This window comes from Etheostoma cragini, chromosome 11 (assembly GCF_013103735.1).
Source record: "Etheostoma cragini isolate CJK2018 chromosome 11, CSU_Ecrag_1.0, whole genome shotgun sequence".
Lineage (NCBI taxonomy): Eukaryota > Metazoa > Chordata > Actinopteri > Perciformes > Percidae > Etheostoma > Etheostoma cragini.
Genome location: NC_048417.1, coordinates 4,663,693 through 4,674,281, shown reverse-complemented (window position 1 = coordinate 4,674,281; position 10,589 = coordinate 4,663,693). Strand labels below are relative to the sequence as shown.

The window sequence follows — 10,589 nt, the reverse complement described above, 5'->3', positions numbered from 1 at the left end:
CCCTGTCCTCTTCTTCTTTCTCTCCTCTCTCTGTTGTCGTCCGACCGTTTCCAGAGCACCACCGCCAGCTTCAAAGAACAGTGTGGGCTCCCCACGGTGGCCAAACTGAAGCAGTGCATCCAGAGCCTGACGACGAGGCTGCAGAGCCCCGAGGGCACCATGGGGGCCAGCATGGTCCTGAAGGAGGGATACCCATGCCTGGAGCCTCAGGTCAACCTCTCAGAGCCGACACGTAAACTGCTCTCTGCCTATGACACGGTGAGTGAGACGAGGGTGGAGGGTAAACCTACTGCAGCCTCTGCTTTCTCACCCTTTTATTTGCATTATGGACTTCACCCACATGTCCTTTTAATCAAAGCTATTAACCACTATTTTTTTTTTGTTTCTGAAGTTTTTGACAAGATGAAATTATGTCGATAGTTCAAAACTGGCAACAACTAAATGCAGTCTAAATGCTTTTCTGCTTGTGCTCATTACTGATGGGAGAGAAAAGAGCTTATTGTAACTTAATTGTGATGCTGATTTGACAAAACAAGTTTGATTGACCTTCATTATTTGACTCGTCCACTATGTGAGGCAAGAGCATGGAAGACGTTCCAATCAGGCAGTCAGCCCCTTGAGTGCCTTCATACTTATCTCTATACTTATCTCCTTTCCCACAATGTGTATTCAAGACATTTTATATATGCATACAGTTGCTCTCCGGACTGCACTACCTCAGGATTTAGGGTTCAGGATTTAGGAATTGGGGTTCAGGGTTCAGGATTTAGGGTTCAGAGTTTAGAGTTTAGGGCTTAGTGTTCAGATTTCAGGATTTAGGATTCAGGATTCAGGATGTAGGGTTCAGGATTTAGGGTTTATGATTTAGGCTTCAGGGTTTAGGATTTAGATTTCAGGATTCAGGGTTCAGATTTCAGGGTTTATGGTTCATGGTTCAGGGTTCAGGGTTCATTGGTAATTTTGCGTTTTTGAGTAATTTAGGCCCTCTTTCAAACTATTGGGGAAAAAACATCCAAATCACACATTTACACATTTATTTCACCCCTACTCTACGTATGTGCACCTGTAAATTTCTCCTAAATTCACAAAAAATTGGCATTAAATAACTTTTTAAAAAAACTTCCAACAATCCAATGTCCAGATTTCTTTTCTAGAAATGTGTGCTAATAACCGCATAGTGTATAACAAGATAAAGCATAATTTGCATATTTAAACATACAACTTAGCAAAGATATTTGTCTTAATGACGTAATTAAGTTCTATTCACCTGGGGTCTGTCCCCTTAAAAATCTAAATGAACTGGTGATACATTTATTAGCACATAGTACTCAGATGTTGATTGCTTTTCCTAATTTATTTAAAGTTTGGTCAAAATGTCAGACAGACACTAGCAGACCGTTTTAATTGTGTTTAGTGTTTTCACTCAGCGCCGTATTCTTGAGTGTCCGGAAGCATTAAATATGAGGAAAGACACTCTGAGGTGACATGCATGAAGCACACACACACACACACACACACACACAGAGAGAGAGAGAGAGAGAGAGAGCCAGCTGGGTCTCCTCCTACTCCATTTCCTCTTGCAGCAGATAGGGATGATTCTCTCCCACCTGTTTCAGCGCTCGGCTATTACACCTCCACACACACACACCTCCACACAGAGAGTGCTTTTATTTCTAACTACAACGTTGTGTTTCAACCCGTCACTGGAGCTAATAATGTTTGAGTGTGAATCCAGCAAATGTGAGCGCAGCAGGTCAGTCTCAACTTGCCACAGTTGGTGTGATCTCCAGTCGTACATCACACCTCCTTCAGCCTTCATGGACGTACACACACACGGCTGTGTCATCACACACTCGCCCTCCTCTCTCTCATCTCTTGCTTTTCTGCTGCCCTGTAGTCTACTGATTGTTTCTTTAGACCGATTATTTAAAACAGACTTCATGCTTTGTGTTGCGTTCTAACTTCGGAGCATCCAAATCAATCCCACTTGGCCACTTGCACTTCAGAATCAGAATCTGGATTATTTCCATATTTCTTTTTTTCATAAAGAAATTAGCCTTGGTATCTGAGTCCATAACAAGAAACACAATACGTAAAAATAAGCACTATGTAAGTGAAGAATTTACAATAGCAAATATGAAAAAAGCAGGGCAAAATATGTAAAATAGATCGGTTTTTTAAATGGGAAGAGTGTGCAGTGTTTGAAACAAGGATTACATTTGCAAACGTATAAAGAGTATGTGCAAAGTGCAAACATCATTATTTAATTTAATTTAATGAATGACACTGATAGGGATGAATACAGTCTACGAAGAGAATTGCAGCACAACAATTATCCAATGCCACGTATCACAGCATTCATAGCAACTGCTAATGTCCAACGCCCGTCTCTAGAAGGTTGAATGAAATGAAATGTAACAGATAAACTAGATGTACAGTACATAAATGTGTGTATATATATTATATATGTACATATATACTGTAGGTACTGTATGCATGTTCAGATGTAGAGATTTATTATTGTTAATTGACAAGTTGACAACTGAACTGAAAAACCCAACTTAGTCCTGCCGACAGGTGTTTTGATGTGAACCGGCAATTTGGGACTGAGCACTTTCCTCCTGCTGGGTTGATTGATGGGCGAGATGCATTAATAGTTTATTTAATGGGAAGCTCTCTTCACACATGCAGAGATAACTAATCATAATCGCTTCAATACTTTTCTCCCACCACAGCTTTTTTATAGAACTTTTTAAAAGTCACAAAAAGCTATTTAAACGTAAAACAACAATATAGCAAAAGGCTTAATGAATATTAAATTAAATTAATAAATAAATAACATAACTGAGAGGACTTTAGATATGAATTGAGTTTGAGCACAGATGAAAAAGAAGAAATTGTTAATATTTCTTTATTTGAGTTATCTTTTCGCCTCCAATCGTTTATTTCTCTGAATGTGTGAGGGTGAATAACATGTAACTATGTGCGTCAGTCGGAATCAAACCTGTAGCCACTGCGTCAAGGACTGAGACTCTATATATGGGCGAGTGCTCTACCACCCGGCCGCCCAGGCACCCATGTGTTCTTCCTTATGTATGCACCATCTACCAAGACAAGTGTTGGGATTCTAACTTAACTTGGAGTAAAAAGAAAACATGTACTAGGGACAAACACTTTTGCGAGATCTCGAGTTTTATTTGTGAGATCTTGACTTTGACATGGAGGAAAGTCTAGATCTTGAAAGTTCAAAGTTGAGCTCTTGACTTTCATGGAGAAAAAAACAACAACAAACATCTCGACTTTAAAAGCTCTTGTCAATCTGTTCTGTTACTTGATTTATGTTTCAGCTTTGATGTATTTAATGGACGCATTACACAAAATAGATAACACATTTCCCTAATGTGCAGCCTGATGTGTTTGGTATTAGTGGAAATAGGAATAGTCCATAAAGCTCTATGGGTTTGAACAATGCTTGCTTTAAAACAAGCTGAACTTCCTTCCTGTCTGTGCAGATGATTGCCGCCCAGAAACAGCTGATCGAGAACGCAGACGGTGTTCAGGAGAGGATCGGCCACGTGCAGAGAGAAGGTAAGTCCTGACCGAGTCACTCCAGACCTGGCCCACTGCTGTTATGAATACAACACCTTATGAAGTGTAGCCAAATGTTTTCTAAATGAAATAAAAAGTCAGATGCGGACCTTTGAGTGATGTGTTTGAGAGCCCCCGGGTTACATCCGTCCATTTAAACAGAACTGAGCGTTTAGCTACAGTAAAAGAGAGGAAAAAGTGATAAGGGAGGCTTAAATCATCTGGACCTGTGTGTTTGTGTTTTTGCAGGAATGGACTACCACGAGGAACTTTCCCGGCTTGGGGAGAAGGAGGGACTGAAGGGACGCAAGCTGAGCAAAGCTGTGGAGAGTTTCACCTGGAACATCACTGTGCTTAAGGTACTCCTAACGCTCAAATCTCCGATTTTATAGGATTTATGGCGGATTAATATCTAGTTTTATGGTAAGTGTCACATGTCTGAAACTCACTTGGAAAGGAGAAGCAGATAGTGATTTAATCAGGACTCATAAATCAGGCTGTAAATTTATTTTGAAAGATATTTGTCGGATTCAAGCTATTTGCAATTTATATCTATTTCTATTTCACACCCACACCCACACACGCCGGCCCTGCTATTAGTGAGAGCAATAAAGTGTCTCCCCTGTTCTTTCTGACAATAGTCAAAAATCTGTAGGACATGAGTAGGAGGAAAATGCTACGCTACTAAGCCATGGCAGAGCAACGTTCGTTCACGCGACATGTAGTTACATTTTTTGAGATAAGCCTTTACGCATACAGTACATGGGTCAAACCCGTGTCTTCCTGTGTGCTGCAGGGTCAGAGCGATCTGTTACGCGGAGCTAAGATGGATTCCCTGGATGCCCTGAGGCAGCTGGCTCTGGCCTGCGAAGCCTGCGGACTTACCTCCTCCAACTCTTCGGCCTCCACCTTCTCCACAGCCGAGCTGCACTACTCCTCCCACCCTCTGTCCGGCCGCCGAAGCAGCACACACGGCAACGGACGCATCTAAAACGCCACCCCCACCCACCCTGTATCCAGCGAGCTGCCAAAGATGAAAAGGGAGTGGGCTGGGTAATTACAAAGTGGTAACACAGATAAGGAAATATGAGCGAGAATGAGGATTTTCTCCCTTTTATACAGTTCAGTGTGTGTCTAGACTAGCCTAGACCAGAGCAGTGTATCTGTTGAAGCCTTATGGTCACGTAATCACTGAAGGTCCGGCCTGCCGAAATGCTTTTCACAAGAAAAACTCTCCACATGGGTTCTTGGACTTTTGACGGCTCCTGCTTGTTTTGCTGTGAGAAAAGAAACGTGTCATTCAACCTTCACCTTTGTAACTTTGCCGGTTTTTCCCTATTGACAGACCCACATACCAATAAACCCAAGAACTCACAGACACCTGAAGAATGTGTGACAACCTGATGGTGCGGTGCAGAATGGAGGAGATGTCGAGTTGAAGGGACAAGTTATTCTCAGCCCCAGCGTTTCAGCTTGTCCCCTGGGAAGGCAACAAGATTACCTGTGTGTGTGTGTGTGTGTGTGTGTGTGTTTGTTTACACTGTTGCAATTGGTAGAAGATGCTTTAAGAGATTGATTGACAGCATCTGTCCCATTAAAAAAAAACACATACGTACACACAAGCACCAAGCACCTAAAGGTGAAGACAAGGATAATTCAATTTAGGATGAGATCACACAAAGTAGGTCAAACATCAACATGAAACATTCTCTTTACCTGATCAACTTAACTGATCTAATTGAATTTCAGATTAAAAAATAGAGCTTGTCTAAAGTAGTTATGGTTATGATTGAGGTTTGGGAGTTTGGAGGGGTGGAAGGTCTAATTCTTATCTATCTATCTGATTTATCTGATTGACTGCATCAGTTCTTTCCCGACTTCAATCTATGAGCTCTGAAGCTCTTGTCTGGTCTGTTTGAAGGCCTGAAATAGCTGCGCAGTTCAGTTGATGTATGCAAAACACCCATCAGCCAAATTGTTAATTGACAGAATTTGAGGATCTCTAAGATTTTCCTATGTTTTTGTATCTAAGTGACTGATGGGTACAACAATCTTTGAAAATGGTCCAGTATTTAGTGAGAACGCTGCAACCTGCAGTAGCAAACCGGGCTGCAATGTGTATCCTATGGGGCAAATGTGCATCGTCAATTTTGTCAGCTAAAAGTGCAGTTTTCTCCACTGACAGATTCAGATTGTTATTCTAAGTGTCTGATTATTGAAAAGATAGACCTTAAAAAAAAAATCCTCTTTGTTACCAGAAACTGCTCCGGGATAGCTGTTGCCAAACCTACCAGACTCCATTTAAATAAACAGTTTTAGCGTGTATGGAGAAAACATAATCTCATAATTAAATCAGTAAAATGATGTGTTCATTTAACCAACCCCGAGTAGTGATGTTGGAAAAGTGTAAAGACTAACCAAGACGACTTTTCATAGTTCATAGTTTAGTCCGCTTTGAATGAAGTGTGTTTTAAATGACAACATCACTGTTTATTGACATGGAGTCTGGTGGGTTTAAATTGTTGTTCCCATCAATCACGTAGACACAAAACATGCAAAAATTGGGTCTAGGTTGAAGAGAAAAGACAGTTACCCTTTAAACTAGAGTCCACAAAGATCCCCTTGCAACTCTGAGAACACACACATGCTTCCTCATCTAACTGCTATATTCGTGTACTGTGTGAAATAACCAACACACACACACACACACACACAAACACACACACTCTTGTTATCTCACCCTGATGGCCTTTGAGCATGTCATGTTAACCTGGGCGAGGGGGATGGCTGGGACACAAAGAGAAGACGTGTCCTGGAGAAGAGACACAGTAATTGGAGATCTTGTGTATGTGTGTTGATACAGTAGAACTACACACACGTGTGTGGATCACATAACCTCATCACGATGCCGACGTGTTGGTTTCAGAGTCTGTACATGTGTGTTTGTGTGTAGAACAGATTCCTGCAGCGTTGATGAAGTACATTGTATTGATGTAGCAATAATTATAATAATAATAATAATAATGATTAGTTAGAAGAAAGTTAATGAGGCTGTTTAACTCAATGTGTACTGACTGAAGTATTGAAAACAATATAACTAACTTTATAGCTCAGTGATGCTTATACATGTGTGTGAAAACAACAATGGTGTCCGGCAGGTGCTACTGACCATGGCTCGTAGTTGTGCTTTTCCAGACCAGTGATGGCGTTCCTCTCGGCCTTTGAGTGTAACTGTGTGTTTCTAAACTAACACAGGAAGACGTCCGATACGTGTTCTTTTTACTCCGCTTTTGTACTCTTGTATTCATCACTCTACGTAATGTTGCGTTTGGACCAAACTTGACAAAAGTGATGCTGAGATAAGACAACACACAGGACTAAAGCTAAGATTAGATTCAAATCTATTCTCTGGCCAAGCAAATCCCACAGCCAACGTTGGTTGATTTTCAGCTTTTGTTATATTTGTACATGTCTAAAAATCATCATTCGGCTTCAGCAAGGCTAATTTTTCTTAGTCCCCAAGAAATTGTGGGTGATTTGTAGAGGAAAGGTTCCTAAAGACTGACGTCTAGGGCTGTCCGCGAGTAAAGACGTTCTTAGTCCATTAACACTCCTATGGTTTTATCAACAATTTATTTAATTTATTGAACAGAGTTTTTCCACAAAGAATCATGCAGAACCACCACTTTAAATCTTGTGTTTACCAGAGATGTGCTCATAGCTTTCTTGGAAATAAGTCTTTCAGCACGAAAAAGCAACAAAAAAACATTGTTATCAAATAAAGTAATAAAATTAGTCACCTAATCAACTAAAAGAGGGCAGCCGTATTGATGTCATTTCAAAAAGTACAAGTAGGACAGGTGTGTTTGGAAAGGTTCAATGCCATTTATTAGTATTCATAATCTAGAGGATTTGAACAAATGTTTTTTTCCCCCCACCTAATTCTGCAATCAGTTTGAACAAAGCAGGTGTGAGACTGCAACATTTGGAAACTTTAGAAAAGAAGACATTTTCAATGTTTATTCTGCTGTTTGAGGGAGGCAGGAAGGGGGGCCGACTGACGGGAGGCGAGGATCCCGGACCCTGGGCCCTTCTTTAAGTTCACGTGTAGGACTACAGTATTTTCTGAATGGCGTCCCATACATTTGTACATTGTTTCGCTGCCTTTCATTTATTTCCACATTCTTTCTTTTTTTCTTTTTCTTTTTTTTTTAAATACCATTTACCTCTTTTATACCACTTTTTCCCCATCCTGCTCCTGCTGCTCCAGCGGAGGCTGAAGGTGGGGGGAGCCACAGAGCTGATGTACTGAGTCATTGCCACAGGATGAGGTTGACCTAGTAACAATTCCATGCGTTCCAAGTGTTTGTGTGTGTGTTTGGGAGAAGGCATACGTTTCTAAAAGTAGATGACATATATTGAAGAGAGAGCAAAGGTTGAAGGGAAGAAGAAGATGAATAAACGACTGATATTAGATTCACTTTTGGTTGCCTGTGTGCTTGGCTGGGCACACCTGCAGAGCTTCATAATTGGCTGTGAGCTATAGACGGCGTGACAGCACCTGCTGCTTTTGGTCTATTTATAACCTTCTGACTCACTGGAGGCCTCGGGATGTGCTGGTGTGCTAATGTCTGTCATGATACCGTAGTGCCCTAATTCCTGGCCTGATTGTAAAAAACTGGTTCTCCTACACACACGGTCGCTGCCAGACTATTTGCCATGTTTCCTCTTACAAAGATCACTGAATAGGACAGCAGCTTCCGAAGCAATTTCCCGAATCTCCACTGCCCCTGAGCTCAAGTATATGAAAACTACAATTTTCATAGGACCTCTCCAAGATCTGCATACCTGCAGGGAGGATCTATCTGCATTGATGATGCATCAGCTTCAGCAAAACATCCACAGTATTAGTTTTCTGTCTTCCGCTTCATATACATACACAGGTTCACTAAAGGTTAAAGGGGTACTGTCAGGTTTCAGTAATAGTTAATAAGTTAAGTTAAAACTCAGTCTAATAACTCGGTACTTCGGTATTAACAAGAAGGTTTATGGTAGATTGTGTAGCTGCTACTGCTGCATGAAAAGCATCATATAATAACCGAGACAAATGGCAGCTTGGTATTTCAGGAAGATATGACGCCTGATGCTAATCTGTAGCTGGGCGATACTGAACGAGCAAACCTATATTTTTGGAATAATTTTCCTTACTTTAAATACATTTAAAATGTATTTGGAGGAGATTGAATGTGCTTTTATACCTTCCAGGCAGCTATTGGTTGCAGGTGATGTCAGTAAAGTCAGCATTCTTAAAGTCAATACATGTCAGCAAACATCACACCCAGGGTTATTTTTGTTAAAATATCATATTGTGGTGATGCAAAACACTGCCAAACTGACAACATTGGTCTCACAAGGTACTTTTTTTCTAGATTTCTAACAATAGAGCTTGTCAATGCAAGTCTGTCTGAGATTCAGCAGCTCATGATTTTTTCTTCGATGCATTAACACACAATGATGTCTCTTTTTATAAAAATAAAACCAAGCATGACATTCTCAAGCATGTCCCTGAAGATTGCAAAGTTTTGCAAAACAGTCAGCAGTAAAGTAGTCTCATATTGCCAAACGCTCTGTCTTTTTTGTAGTCCTTTAAACCGATCCCATCTGTCCTGGGTGGCGCTAAGCCCTAGATGCAGCAACCGTGCCCTTGCCAAATTGATAGCAGAGGTAGCGAAAAGTGGGCGGGACAACCCAATGTACATCCGTTGAGCCAGACTAGCAATAAGGAAAAGCATACAGAAATGGTTGTAAATTAAGTGAACTTGCACAAACACCAGTATTAAACACTCAAAAATAAGGTTTTAGGTACGAAGCTTTTCCTCTCCATGCCTCTCACACATCTGCTTCATATGTCACTGCACGTACCGGATGGGTTTACCTCTGCAAAAGGCACTGCGGTCATTCATTTACTGCAGTGCTTTACTGTGTAGTTTATATTGTAACTAATTTGCAAACCTAAATAGAATCAGCAGATTATTTTTTATTTAATTTTTTTTACAGTTTTCATCCAGAATGAAAATCTGTGGGCTTCAGCAGATTGTTTTATCAGCTTGGTGGAGATGTGTTAAAATTCTGAGTTTAATCATTAATTTGTTTAAAATCTTCTTAAAAACTTCGTAAATTCTGCAGAATTCTGCATCTGTGGCCCTGCTCATCTGTGACCCAATGCTGCTCCCTCCTTAACTTACCTTACCTTTAAAAGTGGAATGGATCCATGTTAAGCTCTGTCTTATTGTAATATACAGTTTGTAAGTCTGAAGGATGTGAGTGGGAGACCGATCAATGCTAAAGAGCAGGGGGCTGCATTAGGTTGCGTTGTACGGGTTTTACCCGAGTGTCTTAACCTAGAGCTAGCTCTCTCTGTGCTCTTCATAGTGTGATGCTACCTATCTTTGCAGACCAGTGGTCAAATAGTGCTTAACATTCATTTAAAAAATTGAAAGAGTTGTTTATACCTGCCATAGTGATGTGGACAAAGTTGTGTAAGACACTTGGAAACGTGTAAAGGTATTTATCTTGGGTTCTTTATTACCCGTGGCGTCTGCAGTGTCAGTGTTGGCCTGTGTCTACTCTGCTGACCTTTAATCCAGTGTTGTTCCTTGTTCTTACAGTCACTGTGCGTTTTTGTAAAATAGAAGGAAAAAAAAGAGAAGAAAAATATTTATTAAAGTGTGTTTTAAAAACCAATAAATATAATTAATTAAATGGACCTTGCTTTTATTTTGAAAAGCTACTGTGTTTTCTATCTGACTAGTAATCAAATATAACAAAAAGTATGTATCCCAGATTAAATAAAGTTATCTTTTCCTGACCAAATCCACTTGTGGCTTCTACTTTATCTGTCACTCTGTCCCGATGCTAGAAGTGTATACGTGCGGTCTCTTTACTGTACATTTATCCGCAGGCTTGTTCAAACACATACTTCCAGTTGTCATAATTATTTA

At 40.5% G+C, this 10,589-nt stretch overlaps 1 protein-coding gene and 1 long non-coding RNA gene across 3 annotated transcripts in view; both read left to right on the top strand.

The window, feature by feature from the left end:
- Window positions 1–5,183, top strand: part of plcl1 (phospholipase C like 1) — a 72,342-nt gene extending 67,159 nt beyond the window's left edge. The window contains exons 9-12 of the mRNA XM_034885844.1: window positions 55–258; window positions 3,513–3,588; window positions 3,838–3,947; window positions 4,385–5,183. Of these exons, the coding sequence (XP_034741735.1) occupies window positions 55–258; window positions 3,513–3,588; window positions 3,838–3,947; window positions 4,385–4,579 (585 nt within the window). The 3' untranslated portion in view covers window positions 4,580–5,183. The remainder of the gene's footprint in view (window positions 1–54; window positions 259–3,512; window positions 3,589–3,837; window positions 3,948–4,384) is intronic.
- A 124-nt stretch (window positions 5,184–5,307) lies between these two features.
- On the top strand, window positions 5,308–8,042 carry LOC117953141. 2 transcript variants are annotated; one of them, XR_004658562.1, is made up of 3 exons: window positions 5,308–5,651; window positions 5,746–7,510; window positions 7,543–8,042. It is a non-coding gene; the product is annotated as an uncharacterized LOC117953141 (long non-coding RNA). The 2 variants fall into 2 exon arrangements; XR_004658561.1 differs by having other exon boundaries at window positions 5,308–7,510.
- Window positions 8,043–10,589: the final 2,547 nt, after the last annotated feature.